This window comes from Panthera leo, chromosome D1 (genome assembly GCF_018350215.1).
Source record: "Panthera leo isolate Ple1 chromosome D1, P.leo_Ple1_pat1.1, whole genome shotgun sequence".
NCBI lineage: Eukaryota > Metazoa > Chordata > Mammalia > Carnivora > Felidae > Panthera > Panthera leo.
Window position 1 is genome coordinate 38,711,375 of NC_056688.1, and position 25,734 is coordinate 38,737,108.

General features: G+C 46.2%; 1 protein-coding gene across 4 annotated transcripts in view; it reads right to left on the minus strand.

Moving 5' to 3' along the window:
• The window catches only part of AMOTL1 (angiomotin like 1), a 124,331-nt gene that overhangs the window by 12,922 nt on the left and 85,675 nt on the right, over positions 1 to 25,734 (minus strand). For all 4 annotated transcript variants that reach the window (XM_042904240.1, XM_042904239.1, XM_042904238.1 and 1 more), the window contains 3 exons: positions 25,445 to 25,534; positions 6,084 to 6,229; positions 1,521 to 1,670 (listed from right to left, as the gene is read on the minus strand). In XM_042904240.1, the coding sequence (XP_042760174.1) occupies positions 1,521 to 1,670; positions 6,084 to 6,229; positions 25,445 to 25,534 (386 nt within the window). The remainder of the gene's footprint in view (positions 1 to 1,520; positions 1,671 to 6,083; positions 6,230 to 25,444; positions 25,535 to 25,734) is intronic.

Sequence of the window (25,734 nt, forward strand, 5' to 3'; positions counted from 1 at the left end):
GTGGGTGGCACATTAACTGAAAAAGAAACTTCTTTTTTGCTCTGAGTATTGAGACGTGCCCTTTTTGTCAGCCAAAAGCTCGTAAGTATCCACCGGGTGCCAGCACAGTACCAGGCACCAGAGAAGCCTGCCCGCAGTGTGGGGAGGTTAAGATCTCAGTAACTGAGAAGAACTGAAGGGTGGACCTTAAGTACCAGGGAATATGGCTCAGGTTAGATGGATGTGAAGTTCAGAGACAGACTCACCCTTCCTATGAGCCATCAACTAAGCCAAGATGGCGGGAGGCTGGGTGGGTTCCTTAATTTTCTGGGCAATCTCACTAACACCTCCTTCCCTGGCCAAGTACACACACCCAGAGGGAAATGTGTGCGCCTGCCATGGGAAAGAGCTGAGCTGGACCGAACAGATGCTTTCAAGTGTTTTCAAGTATTCCAACCACAACCACTATGCTCTATCCAGTAGATAATTCCATGGAGCCCTGTCTAGTGTTTCCCTGGTTCCCAACTTAGAACACACCCTTCACCAGCTGCAGAGAGGGCTCAGCCCACTGGCTGAGGACACACAAGCCCAGGCTCTCTCTGGAGCCGGGGGCCTTTGACCGGCGTGTAATGGAGCCCGGCCCAGCTGCAGAACTTTCCGGCATGACTTTTCCCCTTGCTGAGGCACACACGGGCCCTAGGCTGGTGCGTTGTACTCTAAGCTATTAACAGCAAAGTCATATGGACAGCTGTTATTGGCAGAAAGAAGGAAAGGCAAAACTAGGAGCTTATGGCCAATATTATAGTCTAGTGATAGTCCTGAATCCTTCCTCTCTTTTACCTCTCAACACTCACCGGTGATCACGCCCTACTAATTTCACCCTCTTACTGACTCCCCCTTAGAGTCCCACCCATAGCCTGGCTCCCTTAACTTCAACATTCACCCCTCCAGACCCTCCCAGAGGGCTCTTTCTCCAGTCTTGTACCATGTTCCTCTCTGCCTTAAACACACTCCAGTCACCGGTTCTCTGCTGACTACGGGAAAAAGTACAATCTCTCAACCTGACCAAATGCCCCCTCACAAGCCACCTCGCTGCATTCTCCCCCAGCTAGCTGTACCCAGCCGTCCGGAACTCGCCCCGCTGTTTCGTACCTCTCTCCCCTACGCAAAATCCTCCTCCTATCTCTGGTGTTCTTTCCCCGGAATGTCCAACAAACTCATCTCTTCCAAGTCCAACTCAAGGGTCCCCCTCTGTGAGGCTGTCTACAGCCACATTCCGCTGTGCCCTGCGCCCCCGGTGGCCACCACTTTCTCTCTTTCATCACTGCAATGCACAGACTGCCTGGTCCCTCCGCTGGCTGCTACGTTGGCTCGCTGGGGATGGAGTTCTCATTCACCAAGGCACAGTGCACAGCCTGAACCACAGCAGGTGCTGGCTGCAGAACAGGTGCTGGGTGGATGTGTGGCCCCGGCCTCACCTGCTGGGTCCTCAGCCTCACCTGCTGGGTCCCCGGCCTCACCTGCTGGGTTCTCAGCCTCACCTGCTGCGTTCTCAGCGCATCCAGCTCTCTCTCCAGCCAGGTCCGCAGTCTCCGCTCCATCTGCTCTCGCTTCTCACACGCAGACTGCAGCTGGCTCAGGGCCTGCTGGAGCTTCTCAACCTTCTCCACATAGGCTTGCTTCTCTCGTAGCTGAGCAGGGGACAGTGAAGAGCAGCAGAGAACTCAGACCGGCAGTACTCAAAGCTGGGGTGGAGGTGGGGGGTTGGATTACCCGGGGTCCTATCTGAACTGCAAGTGCATGTGCCTTCCCTACCGCCATCCCCCTGGTGCGCTGGGGCAGAAAGGATTCAGACAAAGGCCACCAGGAATTAAAGACCCTACTAGGGGGGCGCCTGGGTGGCTCAGTTGGTTAAGCAGCCAACTTCGGCTCAGGTCATGATCTCGCGGTCTGTGAGTTCGAGCCCCGCGTTGGGCTCTGTGCTGACAGCTCAGAGCCTGGAGCCTGTTTCAGATTCTGTGTCTCCCTCTCTCTGACCCTCCCCCGTTCATGCTCTGTCTCTCTCTGTCTCAAAAATAAACAAACGTTAAAAAAAATTAAAAAAAAAAAAAAAAAAAAAAGACCCTACTAGGGCGCCCGCTTTCAGTAGCGTGTATAGCTCTGAGCTCCATCCTTGGTAATCGCTTAACGATCACAGCATTTGCAGACACTGAAAAGGAAGCCAGTAAAGAGCTTTCAGTGCCACAAGGAAAATCTTGTTCTATAACGTTAAGTAAAAAACCCAGAATCAAAAACTATATACGTGCTCAAAACTCTGCCTGCCCATCTATCTATTGTCTATGCATAAAAAAAGACTGGAAGGGGCGCCTGGGTAGCTCAGTCAGGTAAGCGTCCCACTCTTGATTTGGGCTCAGGTCACGATCTCATGGAGGTTCGTGGGATGGAACCCCGTGTCGGACTCTGTGCTGACAGCTTTGGATTCTCTCTCTCCCTCTCTTTCTGCCCCTCCCCCACTCATGCTTGCTCTCTCTCTCAAAATAAATAAGTAAATAAATTTAAAAAAAAAGACTGGACGGTTAAGCAGCCGACTTGGGCTCAGGTCATGATCTCGCGGTCTGTGAGTTCGAGCCCCGCGTCGGGCTCTGTGCTGACAGCTCGGAGCCTGGAGCCTGCTTTGGATTCTGTGTACCCCCCTCTCTCTGCCCCTCCCCCACTCGTGCCCTGTCTCGCTCTGTCTCTTAAAAATAAATACATGTTAAAAAAATTCTTTTAATTAAAAAAAGACTGGAAATTACTTAAAAGCATCACCATGTTTATGTGTATGGCACAACAGTAGCTTTTCATCTTCCTTATTCTTTTCTGCAATTTTCAAATCTTCTATAATAACTGTAGGTGTATGTATACATGCATGTGTACCCATTTATGTGTGAATAAATATAAAATTTCCTATTCAGATATTTGTGGAGTAACTTTCTCCTAAAAGACTTCAGAGCCCTTTACAGAGGAGTAGTTAACAGCCCCAAAGACTACCTGTAAACTGAGGAGACGGAAACTAAGGTAAAAAGGATTTATGTAAATGTCCCATCAGGCACAGATTCAGAATCATGAAAACTTTGTTTTCTTCCAATTAGGAGTCTGGCCCGTGTCCATAAATCCCAGGCCCAATTCTAACTTTCTGGGAACTGGCTCATGCCAAAAACCAGGCTGAGGTGTTGACTTGATCTGGTTGTGGGTGAGAAGACACCAGATGGTATTTCCTGTCTGCACCTGGGTGTGCTGATGCCTTGCAGGTGATTCAGATCCTGAGTTCAACCCACGATTGCACCGGCAAGCTGGAACATGCTGGTGATTTAAGAGTTTGCTGCAAAAGGCGGTTTCTCAACTTAGCAGACAGCACCGTATTGAGCTATACCTGTATCCCAGCCAAAGCCACTGAAATAAAATGGAGGTGCTTCTGACCTTTCGTGGCGGGGGGTAGGGGGCAGCAACCTTACAGCCTTCTCTAAACCTGCTCTTGGCATCAGTGTCCATCAAACTCTTTCCTTCACTGTGCTTTTGATGACTTGTTTCAACCGAACAGACACTGAAGGACCCACTAACTGCAGGTTCCTGTGCCAGAAGAGGACTGATCTGATGAAACATTTTGTGAGTATCATTCATACACTACTTACAGCACATCCTACACTGTATACAGTTTTCTGCGCGTGCAGCCATTCGAACAGAAGGGCCATGAGATCTGTTCATTGTGGTCCCTGTTGGGCAGAGGACACAGTATGTCCCTAATGCCTGCAACAGTACCTGACATCCTGCAAAGTACTCAACAAATGTTTGCTAAACAGAGAATTGCTATTCCTAATCAATAGCAAGTTCCTCGAAGGCACGGATCTGTCTCATTCACCTTTGTATCAGCCTTAAGTCTAGCAATGAGGATATTAGGTTGAGTGTGATTAAGAATAACAGTTAAGGGGCGCCTGGGTAGCTCAGTCGGTTAAGCGAGTGACTCTTGATTTTGGCTCAGGTCGTGATCTCATGGTTCATGAGTCTGAACCTCACGTGGGGCTCTGCTCTGACAGTGTAGAGCCTGCTTGGGATTCTCTCTCTCTCCCTCTCTCTCTGCCCCTCCCCCACTGCTCTCTCTGCCTCAAACTAAATAAATAACATAAAAAAAAAAAAGAATAACAGTTTTATCAGCCAACATTTTTGGAGCTTCTCCATGCCAAGCATGTGCTTTACATGCAATTATCTCGTTGAATCCTCCTGATGGCAGTAAGAACACAACTGCTGTATTATCTCCATTTATGAGAGAGAAGACTGAGGACTGAAGAGGTCACAGGACTTGCTCAAGGTCGCAGACTGACACATCGTAGGGTCAGGATTCTAATTCACCATAGTCTGGCTCTGGAGTCAAAGAAGTCAGGGTAAGCACTCAATTTGGGCTACCTGAACTGAATGAAGACCTTTCAAAAGAAACTTTAATGAGAACAGGGAGTCATGCTGGAAGGGGGACAAAGATTTTGGAGGAGCTCCATGCAATCAAAGACCTTCTGTAACAACAAGAAAAGATCCATACCGGTGATTATAAAAAACCTGTCTTTAAGGAACTCACAATTAGCTTGTATTTTATTAGAAATATTAAAATGAAAAGATTTAAAAAATTTTAATTCTCTTTGGCTCCATATATGGAGATGGAGCCTGAATAAGAAATTTCAGGGACAACCTTAATGAGGAGTCCTGGCCTCCCTTTCTCCAAACAGACCTTGTGTCCTTGAGGGATTAAGGTCGCTGTCTGCAGCAAATGTACTTCCTACTTAATGAGTGGCAACAGAGAATCCTCTGGGACTGCTGCTTGGGGTCCTCATGCTAGTCTTAAAATTGTGGTTTCTGCAGAGGCGCCTGGACGGCTCCGTCGGTTAAGCATCCAACTCTTGATGTCGGCTCAGATCAGGATCTCACGGTTCATGAGACTGAGCCTCGAGACAGGCTCTGTGGCACTGATCCTGCTTGGGATTCTTTCTCCCTCTCTCTCTGCCCCCTCCCACCCTCTCTCACATGCATACTTGCTCTCTCTCTCTCTCTCTCTCTCAAAAATAAACATTTTTGTAAATTGCAGTTTCTATATTAGGATTCATGGGTTTAAAAGGCTTCTAATGGGCAAGACCTTTGTTGATTTAACAGTCTCCCCCTTCAGCTGCTTGAACCTTGAAGTCGAAGGTGCTGGGACACCGGGGTTACCCAGCGTCAGGACATGTCTTCTGAAGGAGCAGCTTTTCGTTTTCAGCCACAGTTGGATTGACAATAGCACTGTTTTCTGTGTGCCAAGCACCCAGGTCAGTACTTCGTGTGGAATATGAGCTTCTATTTTCCAAGTGGCTCTGGGCAGAACAGCCCCGTAATAGCGGGGATTTGCCACCTCAGGGAGCCCACAGGGGTGGTCCAGAAGGCTCCCATCTACCTGCCCGGGCCTCTCCTTTCCTGCCACCGCATCCACAGCCTGAACCTCAGAAATGGCCGTTCAAGTTCTTCCACAGTAGGCCGGAAAGCAAAGTCTACCTCACAAAACTTAATCTAAAGGGTTGATTTAATCAGAGACCGCTACATCCATAATGCTTGAGAGGGCTCAAAATTTCCTGCACTATGGAAGTCACTGCCCAGCTGAGCCAACTTCTGGAAACTGGAGCCTGGTTTGCTGAATGCCACCTCCACTTTTGGGGGGACACTTTTGCCCCCTCCCTTTTTTTTTTAATGCAATCAAAAGCCCAGAGACAGAGCAGATAAACTCTTTTTTTTTTTTTTTTTTAAACGGTTAGTCTCTTTTCTCCACAGGCACCAGTGGTTTCCAATCCCTCCATTTATTTCCAGCCCTGGACACCTGCCCACCAATGGGCGGTAGGCTGGCTTTCAGGCGGAAAGTGTGCTCTCTCACGGCTGTCTTTCATACTCTGCCTAGTTCTGGGCTGTATAAACTGTGTTTGTATGAACTTTTATTTGGGAGGCCTCCTACATCCCTCCCCCTGACTTAACGCCTTGGAGTTGGCTCCGGGCAGGGGTGCTGGTTAGGAAAACGAAGCAGAGGCCCTCAGGGTTATGTCTTCACCCCGTCTCACCTCCTCCTCCAGCTTGATGACCCTGGCCTGGGCGTTGCTCAGAGCCTGGTCCAGGATCTCGATGTGTCTCCGGTGGTCCTCACTCGCGGTCCGCACTGCTGCTAACTCCATTTCCAACTTCTCCTTCTCCTTCAAGAATTCTTTGTCTAAAAGGGAGACAAGAACAAAACCACCTCTATCAGAAAGCACTCACCCTCTGGGCTCACGGCCAGTCTACATCTGGCAAGGATTAGAAACAAAAAAGCCTGCAGAGAGCAGAGGGTTGAATTACTGCTTTTGCTCCCTCTTAATAGCGGTGATGTGTGCGGTAAGGATTTGCTCAAAAACCGCTGTTAACTCTCAATACATTTCGGCTCACAGTTCCAGAGATGAACGGTACACAAAGAACCAGTGACCCATGTTCTCTGTAACTCACTTCTGTACAACATTTACTTTTAATGCTTCAAATTAGCCTTGTACCTACGATTTCATTTTATGCTCAAACCTCCCCTGCTTCTGTCTTCTGAACCAGTGATGAAAGGGCAGGCAGGACTAACAATAATACTAATATTCTCATTCACAGAAAAATAAACCAAGGCCCAGAGGGTTCAGCTCTTTGACTGAGGCCAAGAACAGAGGGGAGCTCTAACCCAGGCCTCCAATCTTGGGCTGGATCCTCTTCCTGTACGACCCAGACCCCCACATTTTCTCCTAATTCTGTTCAAGAGGGGAAATGGAAATTGCTTTGGATTTAGGGACACTGCTTTGGATTTAGGAAACTGTTTTCTTCTCATTCAGTGGCAGTATATCTGATAGCAATCACTGTCTCTTTGCACATGGACAGCAAGGGCCACCCTGCATTCAGTAGCTTCCACACCACCTTCCGGTAGACTGACCACCATGTTAGTTTAAGCGGGGATGGCCAGTGGTGTCACGGGAACAGTATTACTCATCGGAGACATTTTCCCTGTTAACAAAAGCAATACATTTTATTTTGAAAATAAATCGGAATCTTTGGTCAAGTTGTACGTAATATGGAAAAACTTGAATGAACTCAACGTGAAAGATTAAGGGATTGGGTAAATAAACTACTTAAAACCCTCCAATAGCCTAGGTTGCATCCATTAAAAATTAAATAAGATATTATTAGTGACACGGAAAAACACTTCATTATTGAAAAAAAGTGGTTACATAAACCCTACTCATGCTAGTCCATCATTGTGAAAAACAAGGCATATGCAACAGCAGCAGCGAGAGTTAGAAGCTGATTTCAACGGGCCCGCGTCACTCGAATGCTTCAGATGGGTTATCGGGATCCTTCGGCAACCATGGTCCGGAAGCTACACCAGCGGGTGCCCATGGTTTCACTCATTCGTATTTCCTCGTAAAGTCATCCATTAATTCAACAAAGAGTTATCAAACACTAAGGACCAGCCCAGTGGGCATGGAAGCAATGGAAAAAATGCTGTGCTTAAGGAGCAGGAAACGTGCTTTTGAATACAGGGCAGGAGAATAAAAAAGACACTTTAAGCCTACAAATAAGCATTAACAAACTCATAATTTTAGAGCCGGAAGGGATCATAGGAAATACCCCCTCTGGTTCTGCCTGCTACTTTATGAGTGCAAAAAGGAAAGCCCAAGAACGAAGGCACTTGTCCAAGGTCTCCCTGCCAGCTGGCACAGAGAGAGAGCCCAAACCCGGGTCTCCTGATGTCTCGGCACAGTGTCCTTCCCCCTTGACTACACTGCCCCTGCACTGTGAGGTCACGGTGACAGGATCCGAGTGGAAGTAGAACAGCTTTGGAACTGGCAGCCTGGGTACAGCTAAGTGGCAGAAACAACGGCATCCCCTGGAAACAAAATGAAGCCACCAAGATCCTGACCCCAAACACAGAATTACTTGTGGGCTATTTGTGTGCCTCCTGGCAATGGCCAACTGACCTCCCCACTTCTCCCTTTCAGCGGCATCTGACACTTCTTTCCCAATCCGTGGAGAACGGCCACGTGAAAGGCCCAAACGAATGGGTCAGTAGCGGCCCACTGGCTCTGCGCCCCACCATCCACAGCCCTGAACAACCCAGAGCATTTCACTCTTTCTATGCAAAGTCAATGACATTTGAACACTAGCTCCATGGGTTTGGGCAACATCTCAACAGGCAGGGTGCCCACTTGCCTTGTCCAGGCTCTGGAGGGCACCCAGGAGTTACTCAGCATGCTTGGGAATGAAACGCTGGATTTCAGGGCTTCTGTCTGCTTATCAGCCTAAGCGTAAAAGTTTTTCTCTTTGTTGAGGGCAGCCAAGGACATGTTGATTTTGACCAGAAGAGAGTAAAACGATAGACTGAGCTCAAGATTAGAAGCCGCTCGAGTTCGGCAAATTGATGATCAGAATTTTTTCTGTGTTGCAAGGACAGCTATTCATATTTCTGAATTAAGTATCCTTCCCCTCCTACACACACACACACACACACACACACACACACACACACACACACACAGAGAGAGAGGCAGACACACTGGATTCTAGCATTTACTCTTTACTTGACATCATACTGTGGTTAAGGCATGGACCTCAACATCAGAAAGAACTAGATTCAAATCCCAAGTTCACCACTTTCCAGTTATGAGGTCTCAAGCATGGTTAACCTCTCTCTGAGACTCAGCTCCCTCATGTAATCAAATCATCTAATGGAACTATCCAACGAGACAGATAGCATCTATATCACAGTGTTATCAAACATGACTCTGTTGGTAGAGATGAGGCATACAAAGCCTGAATATCCTAGGTATCTGTTTTGGTCATTATTGACTCCCTGAGCCTAGAAGAGTGCCTGGCTCAATATCGTTGAATGAATGGATGAATCTCTACTATGCGCCAAGTTCACTGCCAACCGTATAATAAACGGTAGTTAGTTCTCGTTAGCTGCTAGCTATCTCCTGACAGCCTTTGTTCCACAGCTGTCCACTCTGCCACTGAAGCCGTGCTGACCATGGATGTCCCTCGTTCCCTTCTCTGCTGAGGCTCCCTGAACCCCACAGGTTGCACCACCGGACTAAGACGTCGGTATTGAATGAAGACTCCGTTAGCTCTGGACTGCTTTGCAGTCCTCTGAAACTCACAGGTCGAAACATGTCTGTTATGAGGTTGACGACCTTAAATTTCAGGCTGCAGCAATATCACTTAGTATCACTCACACTGGCTCAGAACTTCTTGTCCACTGATAGGACAATGTTCTCGACAGCAGCAACAGTAACAAAATCTGCTCATGTTTGTTGAACCTGAACTGTGTTCCAAGAATGGGGACTTAATTCCCTCTAACTATTCCCATTATTCTAAATTTACTGTGTAATTATTATTCCCGTTACTATTTCCACTTTCCAAATAAGTCACATGCCCACAGGAGCAGGACGACTCTGTCAACGGCTGAGGCAGAAAGTGCTTTTGTGCCGAACTCAAGTTCACAAGCATGGTGCTATGTGCCTCACCTGTGCAAGCAGGCAGAGAGAAGTGCAGAATACAAGACGCAGAAAGTGCCAGAGAGCTCCATGATGCTCATTATGGAAGACACTTAAGTATGTCACAGGCCATATCACATTTCTCCAAACACAGAAATCCCATCCACATGTATATCCATTTGTAAATATTAATTAATTAAGCATCTATTACATGGCGGCGTCAGAGAGTACCGTGAAAAGCTTGGTTCTAGAAGCAAATTGCCTGGATTCATGTTCAGATCTACCACTTACAGTTCTGAGACTTTGGGGGTGAATGAACCTCTTTGTGCTTCAGCTTCCTTGCCTTTAAAGGGAGGATCACAATAGTACCTACATGGAAAATGCATATGGTATGGCGCAGGGCGCCTGGGTGGTCCAGTCAGTTGAGCATCCGACTTCGGCTCACTTTGTGATCTCACAGTTCGTAAGTTGGAGCCCTGCGTTGGGCTCTCTGCTGTCAGTGCAGAGCCTGGAGCCCGCTTTGGATCCTCTGCTCCCTACCCCCCTTTCTGCCCCTCCTCTGATTGTGCGCTCTCTCTCTCTCACAAACAAACATTAAAAAAAGTAAGTACCCAGTAAATGTCAACTATGATCATGTGTGGTTATTGTTGGTGTTCCTAAAAGTGTGATAAATTCGGGGGCTGCGAGATGAGTAGGTCATAGCGTTTTCCTCTCAGGCACGAAGACACATCCTCTCAGTCAGGCACGAAGACACGAGGACACACGCAAAGGCAATGTGACAGGTCGCACTAACATGCTTGCACAGGTGTTGTGAGAACACAGAGAGAACATCTAATTCAGGCTAGTGTGTGAGGAGAGGGGTATCAAGGCAGTGAGCCTGTGGGGGCGCGTGCCGGCTGTGCCCCTGGAGACACAGGACTGAGGGTGTCAGAGCTATTCTAAAAGGTCCTCTCTTGGGAGATGCCAAGGAAGAGCCCCATGGGTGAAACCACTGCATAAGACAGTCGCTTCAGCTTAGTATTAGTTAAGCCCCATGGGGTATCTCAAGAAATACCAGCCTCACACTGAATTTTTGGTTGGGCTCCAACGTATATACTGAGAATTCCTAGAACAGGCAAGTTGACACAAGAGAACTCTTGCCCAGAATGGTCCGTTTACTCAGTGGATATGAATTACCCTGAACTGCGTGGAGCAGCGGGTTGTTTAGCACATGGCCCCAGGCCCATTTACACAGAGGATGTCTGCTCATACACTGTTTACTCTGGAAACCACAGCGGTGGCACGGCTTTGCCAGGCTAGCCTGGTTCGATTCCGGCACTTTCACACACCGGTTCACCTTGGACATGTGAGATGTCCCGGACTCCATCTCCTCAAAAGGAACAAACAAGATCCACTTTGCGTGACCGATGTGAGGATTAGAGTGGCTATCCGGAAAATACCTCCCACGGGGCTTGGCGCATAACAGGTACTCGATAAATAACAACACAAGCTGACGTCTTACTGGGGGCTTACCATGTCTCAGGCACCATGTCTTCTGCTTTATAGCAGGACCTCACTCAATCCTCCTAACAACTTTGTTCGACAACTTGGTTCGAGAAAACCAAAGCCAAGTGAGCTGTGACACTAGTACAGGTCAAACGGTAGTTGCTTCTTTGCCGCCACCCACAAGGTTAGTGTCTTTCCTAATGAAAGTGCAAATGGGGACGCAAACTAGAACTGGCCTAATAATTCAAAGATGCTCCCTCCTCTCCATCTTACCTTCTCCTCTGCCAGTTCTAGGGAAGGTCCAAAGTGGACAGTCTGTTGAAAGTGTTTCTGCAATTGCTACCTGAGTCAGCTCGACAGCCGACTGAGCCATGGGATGGTGAGTAACCTCTGTTGGGAAATACAGAGGATGGGGTACGTGGGTGGGGTCTGACAGTGGGGGTGCCAGGGTGCCGTGTGCCACACTGCTAGTTTAGAATTCGGTGCTCCAACTTATGGCTGGAGTTCATGTGGGAGCAAAGCTGTGACCTGGCTCTTCTCAACAGGCATTAATTTCTAGGCCTTTCCTGATGTATGGGTTTTTGATGAGCTTATCCCTGAAGCCAATATAGCTGGAGGGACAGGAGACACCAGTTGCTGCCAGCGTGGCCGAGGGCTGACTAATTTACTGGAAGGCGTGGAAGGTAAAAGATAAGTCTTCCTTTCCCAATTCTCTCCTTGCAGCCAGAACCAAGGTTTAACCCATTCCCTGGCTGGCTCTGTGGGGATTTAGATCTGTCCTGGATTAGGTGCACATTCGTGTGTGTATGTGCATAGATATAAACACAGACCAAGCCAATTCTGTTCGAGTTCCAGATCCCATGTGCTCACACAGACGCACACAACTAGCCCATTAACTGGCTGGTTCTGTGCAGTTATTTCCCTGGTACTTCTCAAGGAAGACTCTTGTTGCCCTGCATGTGGCAAGAGGACGCAGTGGTGATGGAGCAAAGGGAGGAGAAGGCAGGCACAGCCCAACACACCCTCTGAAATGCCAACAACCTGCACTCTCATTCTGACTGATGAGACTGATTGTAGGAGTACAGCATCTGGCTGCTCTGAGTAACGAGAATGTAAAGGACGCTACCAGAGAACAGGCCGTGGACAGTGGGAGTCAGAGGAGATGGGGCTGACAGTCCCCAGGCCCTCTGTACCACAGCAGAGGGCCCACGTCCAGCACCCGTGAGACAGGGCCTGCAAGAGGCAAGTGCTTCCTCACTGGCTCTCCATGGAGCAGCCAACTTTCAGAGACCTGGTTTAGACAACACTCAGTTTAGAAGAGCCATTACTACAGTGCTCTACCCACAGAGCTAATCTGGCAAGTTGCCATGAGTGCCCTACAAAGCCCCCCTCATCTGTCCCTGCCTAGTACTCCCCTTTTGAGGGGGTCAAACCTGAAGGGCCACGCACCCAACCTAGGCCAGTCAGAGTCTCTCGTCCAGGAACATGCAAGTGGGAGCCATGGAGAGGCGTGATGCTGACGTGGTAACCCAGCTCTTAGGCTAGCAGCCATATCCCAGCACGTGCTTTGGAGACACGGAGAAAGCCATTCTCTAGAGAATGAAGAATCGAGCAGGTGAACATAAGAGTGGATGAGAATCCACAGTGAGAGAGAGAGGAAAACAGAGCTGTACAGACAAACATAAACCCTTAAATGCAAACTATGCCTTGATTTATGGAAACCCCGGCCCCTGACTATACTTCCTGCCTGAGGGCTCCATTGCACACAGATGCACTTAGAAAACAGCCCTCTTATTTGGGCTTTAGCTACCAGCTCAGGCACATTTTACTTTTCATAATGAAAGATCGCTAAGACACTCTACTCTTCTTTCTTATACGTCTACACCCTTCTCCACCAAGAAAGGACTTGGTAGTTTGGTTAACACCTTAGGAGGATGCTGACTAACAGTAATGGCGTCAATTCTGTTAACTAGAAACTCCTCTGCACCGCTAATGAAACAGATTCCCTCTTGCGAAAACATGTACAAATATTTATTTGCCATATTCTCTCCCTAAAGTTTCTTCGCCTGTTTCTTCTCCTCTAGGATTCTTCGGCTCTGGATTCCCTGGCCCCGTATCTTATTAACACTGAACAGATGTTGGGGAGAACTCTATTCCAAGGGCCAGCTACAAGCTATGAGGTAAGGGAAGAGTCAAATCCTTTTGGAAGTCCCGTTGACGCTAAGAGTAATTTCTTTTTTCTGAGGTCGTGTGAGTGCAAAGACAACAGGAGGTATTTCATTTAGTTCCCTATCTGCAAATTAATCAGGTTCATTCTGCCTCAGAGATATTTTACACGGGAGTGCATTCTTGACATCTGCCCTCACCCCCTCACCTCAGTTTGAGAGTCAGACTGATGAACCCAGAAAGAGACCCCCCCCACCCCCCGCCAAACAGGGTGCTATTTACATTATAGAAGAGTGAGCTCTTGACATGAGACTTATTTGATGTAAAAGATGAAAGATGGGGCGCCTGGGTGGCTCAGTCAGTTAAGCATCAGACTTCAGCTGAGATCATGATCTCGCGGTCCGTGAGTTCGAGCCCTGTGTCAGGCTCTGTGCTGACAGCTCGGAGACTGGAGCCTGCTCCGGATTCTGCGTCTCCCCCTCTCTCTCTGCCCCTCCCCCCGCTCATGCTCTGTCTCTTTTTCTCTCCCCAAAATAAACAAACATTAAAAAAAAAAAAAAGATGAAAGATGATCCCCCTTTCAAAGCCATGCTAACTAATTCAGAGATGAAAAGGCAATGCAAAGCTGACCCCATAAGCTGCTTTTCTGGCTTTTTGTTGTCTTTGTAAAATCGGCTGATACGGTTTCTCAGGTAAAGAAACTTGTCATCTCAGGAAAGGGTCTTCAGCTCTGGCAGCCCCAGTGTGCAAGTGCGGGTTGCCATGGTTCCACCGGGCGACTGAGACAGAGGAGAGGGTGAGAGTGGGCGGCTAAGTAGGTCTGTTGACACACACACTGAACAGTCCAGTGGGGGCTTGTTTTACATGGCTCCAACAGTGAACTGTTTTTAAATGAATTCTCAATAGGGAAGTTAAGATCGGGAGTTCAAACCCCAGTGTTCTGCAGAGCCTGGGCAGAGAGAGATGGGGAGGGGAGAGAAGGGATGTGGGGGGCCAAGTAGGAAGGAGGGGGTTCTGAAGAAGGCACCCAGTCCCAATTTAATTAAATTTCTTTCAATTTACAAGGAAAAACAGTTTCCCTTTCACATTGTACTATGGCAGCAAAATTACTCTAAAATACTAATCAGTTTTCAAGGCCCACCCTGAAGGTTACAGGCTGCATGAAGCTTTTCTGATTCCTTCCATAAAACAGATCTTTCCTGAACGAGAGAACCCGAACACATACACTTTGCTTGCGGGGGGGGGGGGGGGGGGGGGGGGGGGGGGGGGGGGGGGGGGGGGGGGCAGCAGGTGTGGGGAGTGGTCTTAATGAGCCCGTACCATATTCTGCCTTGTAGTCCACACACAGTGGCCGGTGTCTGTCTAGAATCTTTCTAGCAGGCTTACTTTGTACCACCTTTGTAGGATTCTAAGAACCTAAGATAACAGAAATTTTTCTAGGTAAAGAGCTGTGGCAGGTTTAGGCAACAGCTTACTGAGCAAGACAATGCTTCTGATACATGATCAAGTTCTAACTCAGTCTTTAAAACTTTTTAAAAAATGGGGGCGCCTGAGTGGCTCAGTGGGTTAAGCGGCCGACTTCGGCTCAGGTCATGATCTCGTGGTCCCTGATTTCGAGCCCTGCATCAGGCTCTGTGCTGACAGCTCAGAGCCTGGAGCCTGCTTCGGATTCTGTGTCTCCCTCTCTCTCTGTCCCTCCCCCATTCGCATTCTGTCTCTCTCTGCCTTTCAAAAATGAATAAATGTTAAAAAAAAATTTTTTTAAACATTAAAAAAAATGAAAGTTTCAGATACTTCTCACTGGAAGGAGACAAAACCTAACCAGAAAATATTCTATTCATCTAATGAAGGAAAACAATACAGTTTGGTCTTAACATACTTAAATTTTTGTTACTTTATAGAAGTTATCTGTTGCATGTTAATATCCAGGCCTCAAAGTGAGTTTGCAGCACCGAAAGTAAGCTACCTTAGCTATGATGTGGTAAAAATATTTGAATATCAGTAGTCCTTTTCAATATAATTTTCCTTTTTTTAAAAATGTTTATTGTTGACAGAGAAAGACAGACACAGAGAGAGACAGAGCACGAGCAGGGGAGGGGCAGAGAGACGGAGACCCAGAAACCTAAGCAGGGTCCAGGCTCTGAGCTGTCAGTACAGAGCCCGACGCGGGGCTCAAACTCACGGACTGTGAGATCATGACCTGAGCCAAAGTCGGAAGCTTAACCAACGGAGCCACCCAGGTGCCCCAATATAATTTTCTATAAATACAGTCCTCTTAAATAAAACATAATCTCTTAAAATATAATGTTCCCTACTACAGTCATTCTTCCTGTTGCATTTCAATCTTGGAAACTGTACTTACACATTTAGGTATAATTTACAGGTGCTGGTTTTTTTAACCTACCTAAATTTATGACCCATGCAGCTTGCTAACTTGCTTGACTGAGTAAACACCCCTGCATCCGCTCAGCTTCCAAATGTACTGTTCGACTTGCCACTTTATTTATTTATTTTTTTACTTGAAATAAAAATGTACTGCTACTCCTGTATCATTGCCGATGGCAAAACGACAAATTCGGCAATGAATAATGCCACATAAATATAGGATACACCGGGTGTGTGGTTTTGACTGCACGCATATTTCGTGAATCAATTATAAACCAAATTTTCTCTCACCACCAGAGAACAGATGTCCGTTTCTTATTTTTGTCTTTTCTTAATATAAAAAGATGAACCACAGACACTTCTGTTTAGTGTGGCTCCCCGTGTAGAAAACATCCATAAAACCTGGACATAACACAGACAGCAATGATGTGAGTGCAGTGGAAAGGGATGCAAGCAGACACATGGGGGGAGGCGAGGGAAAGGACTACAAGGTCTACATGTGCTGGACCTTGACTGAGGTGGTTGCTATATTTCCTCACACTATACACCTGAAATGTGTAAATTTTATTATACATATATATATACACATTATATACTTATGTCTGTTTGAATAAAGCATTAATTATAGCATTATTAGAACATGTACATATAGAAAGCTATGGTTTTAAATGGGCCCTTTAGGGGGGGCGCCTGGGTGGCTCAGTCGGTTAAGCGTCTGACTTCGGCTCAGGTTCGTGGTTCGTGGGTTCAAGCCCCACATCGGGCTCTGTGCTGACAGCTCGGAGCCTGGAGCCTGCTTCGGATTCTGTGTCTCCCTCTCTCTCTGCCCCTCCTCCACTCATGCTCTGTCTCTCTCTCTCTGTCAAAAATAAATAAACATTAAAAAAAAATTTTTTAATGGATGCTTTGAATGGCAGATAAGACACCAAGGCCTGGCCCAGGCGGGCATTTATGCTGAGGAAGTTGTTTTCCCTGGGGCATCAAGTGGTCCATTCTAGGACTGATCGAGGGGAAAGAAATGTGTTGCCTGCGATTACATCTTCTGCCTTCCTTATTTTTAATGGTCTAAGACCAGAGTTTCTGGACTTAAAACAAACATTTTTGTCCCCTCAAAGTTCTCTGATTCCATTGAGATTCAGCTGTATGCTCTCACTACAATTCATGGACCAAAAATAGTTTTGAAAACGAATTGTCAGGAGCTGCGCCGCAGAATCACCCACTGTTAGGCGCTTATTTTGTATCATCTCAAGAACAAAAAGTTTAATTTCATAGATATTTTGAGATATCTTTTTTCTTTAGACTCTAAGTTCTATTCTAGTCTCAATGATTCTTTTGTTTTTGTATTTGAAGAGAGATTCTGGATTATCCAACAGGCCTTCTGTTATAACTGGCGGGCGTTCAAAGATAGATATAGAAGTCGGAAGTCCAGAATATTAATTCCAGTAGTTAGAACTTACTCGAGAAGACCCAAACATTATTATCATAAGTCACGGTGCTGGGCTAAATAATTTGTGACCAAATAACAATTCTAAAAAGGGACTGTTTGTCTGCCCTACTATCCCGGATTCTTCTTGAGGTAACAATGTGAAATCTTTCATCACCCCCAGAGCCAAAAGAGATGACCTTTGCAGAAGGGGAAGAAAAAACATAACGAGGAAGCTGTAATTGTCATCGTGGTTTAGCCATTAAACACCTACGGGGCCTTGGGCAAACCACTGGACCGTGCTTGGCTGAGGTTTCTTCGTTAGTAAAACATGCAGGCTACACTCAATGTGTCCTGAAGTCACTGGGAGTCCCCCGCTGCCACCCTTCACATTACAACCTCTCTCTCCGCCTCCCAGTATATAAGAAGGGCAACGCACGCCAGCTCAGTATGTTTGGGCTCCAGACTCAGAATGACCTGGGTTCAAAACCTGTCTGCCCCACTTACCACCTTGTATGACCACGGACAAGCTACTTAACCTTCCTGTGCCTCAGGGTCCTCATCTGCAAAATACCTAGAATACAGACCTGACAGGTTGTTTGGAGGATGAAAATACGCAATGTACCTACAGAGGCTAGCAGAGTGCGTGTCACACAGTAAGTGCTCAATTAACGCAGGCAGCTGTTACTGTTCTTCCACACAGGCTGGCCTGAACCAGGACCCGCAGGAGAGATTAAAGGGGGCAAACTGCACCTGTACCTGAGGATAAACTTTTAACCGTCAGCTCAGCAGCCTCTGAAGACCCTGTCACTCACAGCAGCAATCAGATGGCCTTTTAATGAGCTTCGGTTCAGAGGATACATGCATTGCTCCTGACCAGATTTGTGACCTTCAAGGTCCTCTCCAAGATCTGCAGACCTCATCTCCCAGGAGGCTGCTTAGGGCAGGAATTTCTGGCACTGATAGGAAAGGCACCCCTAAGACCTCACTATCCAGGCAGTTACCTACCATTAACCACTGGCTAATCCTGCCCAGCCCTCCATCATTATCAAATTCCTGATCCTCACTGGGAGCTAAGCCTTGTGTCTGCATTTCTACGTGTCTCGGTTTATCTAAAATGATAATCATCATGCTTCCCTGATTCGGGATTAAGTAAAAGAGGACTGTGAAACTCCCAGGAAAGCAAATAACAATTACATCTTGATTTATTAGTTAGGGCAATTCACAAAGTGAGATCTAGGGAATGCTTCAGGAGGATTTCATTTTCCATGTTCCTTTTACTGAGGTTCCTTCTTTTTCTTTCCTTCCATGACTAATACCTGGGACAGAGGTCAGCACACTACGACCTATGAACCAAATCCCACAGCCTCATTCTGTAAATCAAGTTTCACTGGAACTCAGCCACACCCACGTGCTTATGGACCATCTATGGCAGCTTGCAGACTACAGGCACAGAGTGGAGCAGTTGTGGCCCCTGAGCTTAAAATTATTTACCATCTGGCCCTTTACAGAAAGAGTCTGCTGACCTGTGGCCTAGAATACAACTTGTACAGAGGAAATAGCCAATAACTGCTTAGTTAAATGAGAATCATCATCATTTTATTCAGTAGCCAACAAATATTTTAATTTTTTTTTTTTTTACATTTATTTATTTTTGAGAGACAGAAAGAGACAAGAGTGTGAGCAGGGGAGGGGCAGAGAGAGAGGGAGACACAGAATCAGAAGCAGGCTCCAGGCTCCAAGCTGTCAGCACAGAGCCCAACGCGAGGCTCAAACCCACAAACTGTGAGATCATGACCTGAGCTGAAGTCGGATGCTTAACCGACTGAGCCACCCAGGTGCCCCAACAACAAATATTTATTAAATGACTCTAAGTGCCAGGCACTGTACCAGGGTCTGGAGATAAATGAGCTGGGACAACAGTGAGGGTGACTGACAGGGCCCCAACCCTCATGCTGCATACAGTTTAGGAAGGGAAGACAGACCATGACCATCCCCACAGTTATTTATGTACAACCGTAATGGGCGTTTACAAGGGAAAAAGTACCAGGCGTGGGAGGAGGATATAAAAGGAAGACTTCACCCTATTCTCAAAGACTTCTCTGGCAATTGCCTTTTGAGCTGAGACCTGAGATCCTGGATTTCCTGGTTCTGAACTGCCAGGGAAAGTGAGGGTTTCCTGATGGCACATGAAATGCAAATGGACTTCAGCATGTTTTTCGTTTTGTGCTCAGTCCATCCGTCCATCTACATATTAGTACAAGAAACATGGACCCTAATAAAGTCAAAGACATTTGATTTTTTCAGTCCCCTAACAGGAATGCCAAGGAGCTACACGGCTTGAAAACCAGCAATGTGAAACTCATAACCCACATTCAGTTGTGAGAGGCCGGTGTCACCACATGATCAAGAGGCAGTTCTTTAATCAGCTCTGGTTCTTTAAGCACAGAAAATCAGCCAAATCGAATAATGTTAATTTTCACACTTGGGGAGACTTGATTGAACATCAACAGATGCCCTGCAGCCTGGGCGTGCTGCTGGTTGTCATGTAGGTTTGAAGTTTCACAGTGCTGCCTGTCAAGGTTGATCGAGTGGTGTGAGCATGCACATGCTCTGCTTTCCAAATTCAGCAAGGCTCGGTGAGCCACGCAGGCATTCTTTGGGAAGGCAGCCCATCGCCCTGCCCTGAAAACGGGCAGGTCCTTCCAGAGAACGCGAGTGCTGGAACTGATGGAGGACGCACAGATGCACGCGCCACAGAAGTAATGCAGGATAAATGCATTTTATAAAGTCTTTGCATTTCCCGTCACTGGTTATCCCACAGAGCTCTGTGGGTTGAATTAGATTTATTCTATTTCTTTAGAAGAAATGGAGGTACAGGGAGATTAAGCATCTATCTTCAAGTCACCGAGTACGTTAGTGAGAGACCAGGATTCAGATCATGCAGCACCCGATCCACGATTATTTGCTTGAGCTTGTACCCACAAAACCTTTGATATTAAGGACTGCACAGTCCTATTAAACATAGGGATCGTCTCTAAGGAGCATCGGTTAATTTGGGGCAGGACCATTTTCTCAACTTAAATGACACTGCCTTGGCAGGTTTCATGGACAAGTCCTTCCTCTTCACGCAGGCACTGATCTGTGGTGTCTGGAATGGCCTACGGATTGGTCAGCATAAACATCTGGCCGACTGCTACAAAATGGTCAACTCTCATCTCCAACACAACCACAGCGGAGTAAAAGAGAAGGAGTCAAGGGAACCAAAGTCAACTCTATTAATACCAATGTTCAGGAAAAATACTATTAAATATTACTTATTATTATCTTATTACTTAATATTATCTTATTAGTAAAAGATTTCCCTTACCTGGATATCCTCCTACCTGGAAAAAAAGGAAGGAGGGAAAGAACAAGGCCAAAAGGGAATTTGAGCAATTTTTAAATTGCTCCTATTCTGATAGTTCTTTTTAATAATTTGCCTAATGTCTCAAAAATAACTGAGGATAACCCAGGTTATCTCCAAACATGACTGGGAGATAGCTGAAAAGAACATTTCGATACGGATGCTGCATCAGGAGAATTTCCAGCCTAATGTTACAAGGATTTTCCACTTTTATTCATTCCCTCAATACACACTTATTGAGTGCCAGGAACATAAAAAGGTTCAAGGGCTTGTAGTGCGGGTTGGAGATGGGTACCGTGACTATTGGTAGAGAATGCCTACAGCTCTCCCACCTAGAAGAGGAGATCCATGCAAATAAATCACACCCATATGGAATGCCAGTAAACACTGCAGTAGGGGTTCAGGAGAAGCTGTGGGCACTGGCAGGCCCAGAGGAGGGGTAAACCAGTGCACCCATAACCTAACCTGTCTTTCCCAATGAAACCTGATGGGAACTCACAATACGAGGAAATGAAACCCCTTGAGGATTCAGAACAATCTCCTCATGCTCTACGTGGGTCAGCTGAACCAATGTTTCTGTCATTGTAAATTCTGCTTGGTGTTTCACACAAGCCCTTGCAGGAAATACAAACATCTCAGAGGGATGTTCTTGCAGGAAATTATGGTAGTTTCTTTTATATGCTACGAAAGACAGAAAATCAAAGTACCTAAAACAGGATTTAAGAGTAAGATGATGATTACAAGACACATGGAAAACGGCAAATTACTGTTATTTCTAAAATACGTTGGTCGCACACATTTTTTTTGTTAATTTCCAAGCCCATGAGAATTATAAGAAAAATCAAATCCATATGGTTCTGACTTAGGTACACTCATTTTTCAACAACTTGGACAAATAACGGAGTGTTCAAAACCTATTTTTTTTTTTTTAAGAGAGGGACACCATTTAACAGCCAGAATCTAACTTACAACAGACTGAAATTTAACCAAATAGGCTCAACCTGTAGGGTCTAAAGAACCCTGGAGGGGCAGAGATAAGTTCTCGCACACCATGGGACATGACTGGTTTCATCCTGGAATAACACACATACGCCAGAGCTAACGAGCTCCCACTCAACCCGAGAACGCAGTGAGATCATCTCTACTAGTCCAGTTTCCATGGATCTAATATTTCATTTTGGGTTTTCTGGCCTAATGACATGGGAATTCTGCAGAGCTAACAATTTTCAGAGAGAAAAAACAGTTAAGCCGTTGTACTTATGGAGAAGACAGAGCTAAGAACGATGACAAACATTCCTGGGGCTCTGCCTTTGGTGGGCAGCGGCCCGCCTCTGCTGTACGTGTGTGTGCGCACGCGTGAGGACATGCACAAGTGCATGTGCATGACACAGACAAATACATGAATGGGAAGACCAGGGGTCCCAGTAAGTTAAAGACATTAAACGGGACAAAGAAGCCCCAGTTTCGCACAGACAAAATAGGGATTGGCTAGATGCCCTGTTTTTCAGGAGAACTTGTTTGCAAAAATATTTAGAAAAATAAACGAGCAAACCCAGAAATCAACCAAATAAAACTCTGAATTCCTCCAAAGACAGGGATGCAACACCATGAGGTGATAGAGAAAAACAACTCTGCGCAGTCACCAAACTCCTAAGCACTTAATTGAGTGCAGTTTTTAATACCGACAGATTTCACGAACAAGGGAGGCTCAATAATCACCCTGTTTAATGTTCGTTTCAATCTGAAGAGCCCTGGCAGTCCACCGAGGTCTTCATCAGGCTCCAACTTAAGAGCAGAGAGTTCAGGCCTCAAAGGAAAACTCCCCTGGGCAGCAGAGAGATTTAGTGATCTGGCCAGGAAGGAGTTTCTCCCTCTATTATTAGAGAGAGCTTTACAGAAATCCTACTGACCAATGTACTGCAAGAGTTCCTTGGGTGTTCTTGGACCTGAACAACTAGACCTTGTTGGACCTGATCCAACAAGAACACCTAACAAAAAAAAAAAAAAAAATCAAACATACCAGACTCTACTTTCCCCTTCCCTCCAATGTCTCCATTGGCCAAGGTGTTTGTCAGGGGCTTGGCGACTTAGCCTTAGCTCGCTGGCTTGTGTTACTCAGAGAAGTCACTACTATTTGGTCTGCAGTCTTGCTTTCTCTTAGCCACGGGCTAGAATCTCAAAAGATTCATTTGAAAAGGATGGCTGCTTTTGTGTGTGCAATGCTTCTAATTATGATTACTAAGCATTTAAAAAGCATTCCAGGGGCGCCTGGGTGGCTCAGTCAGTTGGGTGTCCGACTTTGACTCAGGTCATGATCTCACAGTTCGTGGGTTCTAGCCCCACGTCGGGCTCTGTGCTGACAGCTCGGCGCCTGGAGTCTGCTTCTGATTCTGCGTCTCCCTTTCTCTCTGCCTTTCCCCTGCTCGCATCCTGTCTCTCTCTCTCTCAAAAATAAAACATTAAAAAAAAAACTTAAGAAGTATTCCAATAATAGAGCTTCTAAAACAATACACGGATAATGGAACACATTAATAACGATGAGGAGGGGTAGTAATTCATGCCTGCCATTCTGTGCCCACATGCTGAAGCCTGCCAGGGGGCAGTGTCCATCACCAGCCTTCTGGGCATGTCTGCCCCTACTGTTACACCTGCTCATTTAGCGAGGGGCCGCAGCATGAGATGACTCAACGTGCTCAAACCATTCCTCATTATCTAATCCCAACATGCTACTCCTGCTTTTTACTGGTAAAGGGTGACCATCCGTCTTATTGCTCAGTCACCCCTTTCTCTCACGCTCTCACTGCCATTACTCAATTGGTCACCGAATCCTACTAATTTCGTCACTTACTTCTCTCTCCTCTACCCTCCATCACTATTTCTGTTTTAGTTCAGGACCTCTTGTCTAGATCCTAAAATATCTGGAAATTAGTCTTCTTACCTCTAGGTTAGTCCTTCGTGAATTTCTCCTTTACTGTGCCTCCCTAACTAGCTTCCGAAATATAATAAGCCTTGCAAACAGTGAAATCATAAACACATCTGAAGAAAACATAGGTGAATATTTTTATAATCTTGGTGAGCGACAACCATCTCTAAACATGATATAACACCTAGATGGCATAAATAAGGTTACTTAAAAAAATCTCCTGTAACATAAAGAACACTGTAATCGAAGATTAAAAAACAACTGAGGAAAATATCGGCAACATGTAGGGTACATGCTAATTTCCTTAGTTTACAAAGAGTTCTTACAACTCACTAAGAAAAAAAAAAACCTACCTGCAAATTTGAAATAACATCTCAAGTCCTTCTCTTGCCACACCAGGCGAGGAAAAGCTAACGCAAATAATTATAAAGCTGTGATAAAGGCACAAGTGTCCTATAAAGAGTAGGCTTTGAAAACTTTGTTAGCTATCCCTGCTAGCAAACCTGCTTCAAATGCCCTGATTCAATTACATTACACATCAACACTGAGATACCTTCAAGCAGTTGAAAAATGTCTCTGGACGCTCTTGTTTATGTCTTCGGAACACAGTGGAGCACGTTTGCACAGAACAAATCATTCCCTGTAAAGCTAGAGGCCCTCTTTGCCTGCGTTATTAATGTTTTAGCTTTCAGCCAGGAGGTTCAAGTCTTCAGGAACATTTCTCAGCTCACACAGCACCAAATCTTATTATTCCATCAGCATAGTCTGGGCTGGGAGGCTGGAGCTAATGCCCATCAGATGAAACTAATTGGCTTTTCCATTTTCACTTAAACTATGTGACAAAATAATATCCCCTGACAAGAAGGCAGGGTCCCAGCAGGGTGACATTGCTCCCGTGACTGCCAAAGACACGCACTCCACCTAGGCACACGGTCATCCAAAAGCAAGGTGTCACAATCCTAAACGCAAATAGTACAGGTGACTTTTTTTTTTTTTTTTTTTAACGAAAGCTCAGATGAGATGGTAGATGGACCGCACCCATTAGAGGAAATAATATTTGTTAGGAGGGCGAGTAATTCAAGATGCTGACATAGTTTTGTTTTATGTAAATCTGGAACACAAGCCAATTCACCTATTGCCAGACACCCAAGGAATCGGAGGCAAAATCCCTTGACGGGGTTAAGTGTCCACTTCCCAAAACAGAATTAAAAAACTGAAGCTGAGACAAATAAGTGGAGTGGTCCCAAGAGTAAATTTGGGGGAAACAACGGAAATTGAACCCAACCAAAGAGTACTGGGAATTAGAAAATTGAACCAACTATTTCCCAGCCTTGAAAACGTAGGGCTGTACTCAGGACCCAAGCATCAGAACACCACCATTATACAAGGGATGGCCAGTGTCTGGATACACAGGACTTACTGAAACTTATGATACAGAAATAAATTTGATTTTCTAAACAGCTTAAAAAAAAAAAAAGACCTGGATTTTTACATTTCTGACATACAATGGATTTGCAGGAATTCAAACCACGACCGATGGTTTCTCAAAACCCATTTGTTTCTATCTTTTGCCTCTCGTAAAATGAATAAAATATTCTCCCAATAAAGCCAAAGGCACAGGAAGCCACTGATGATTTTATTCTGCGCTGCGCTGGGCTCAGTGGCTTTTGGAAACGGGCACCACATATGAAGATACAAGGTGAGACCCTTCGGTGACTCGATGCTGCCAGAGGCGGCCAGGCCGGAAGTGCTGAACCTAAGGAGCACAGAACATGCCAGGAGGACCCAATGCCGCCACGAGCCTCCTTCCCTCTCCGTGGAGCAAAAGAGTTGCGCCTGACTGAAAGTGGTGAGTGTCAGGAAAGACTGCCATGTTGCTTCTCTGGGAGGATACTAGAGAGAAACTGTAGGTCAGAAGGACAGAATACATATTGCCGAGATAAAACAAATCAACCTTGGCTTCGTCTCTGGCAGACGTAGAAGGGCCTCCTCCGAGGCCCAACAGCTCATTCACTAAATGAACGAACCAGAAGCCAACGACCTACTTACAAACCTGCTTAAAACTAGTAAGATTCTTTCCGCAGGCCCCCAGTTTTTAAGAATACCAATGTCGGGACAGATGAATGTTGGAGACTCACTCTGGGAAGCATAAAGCCCCTCTGCGGCTCTGTCTTCGTGCCCGTCGTAGTCCCTGCTGGACAGTTGCCTGTTGGCGGTCTCCAGTCGATCTGCGTGCAAAGAGGAAATGGTTACAAAGAAATGCATATGGATCTAAGACACCATCCAAACAAGAAACGACGTGGGTGCCAAGAGCTGGGTATGCAGAGATGCTCAGGCAGGGGCCCCAAAGTGAGTAACTCTTGGGGAGGGGCAGTGTGCTCCCAAATACCCAAAGGAAAGTCTCCAGAGGGCACGCTGTGTGCCTTCA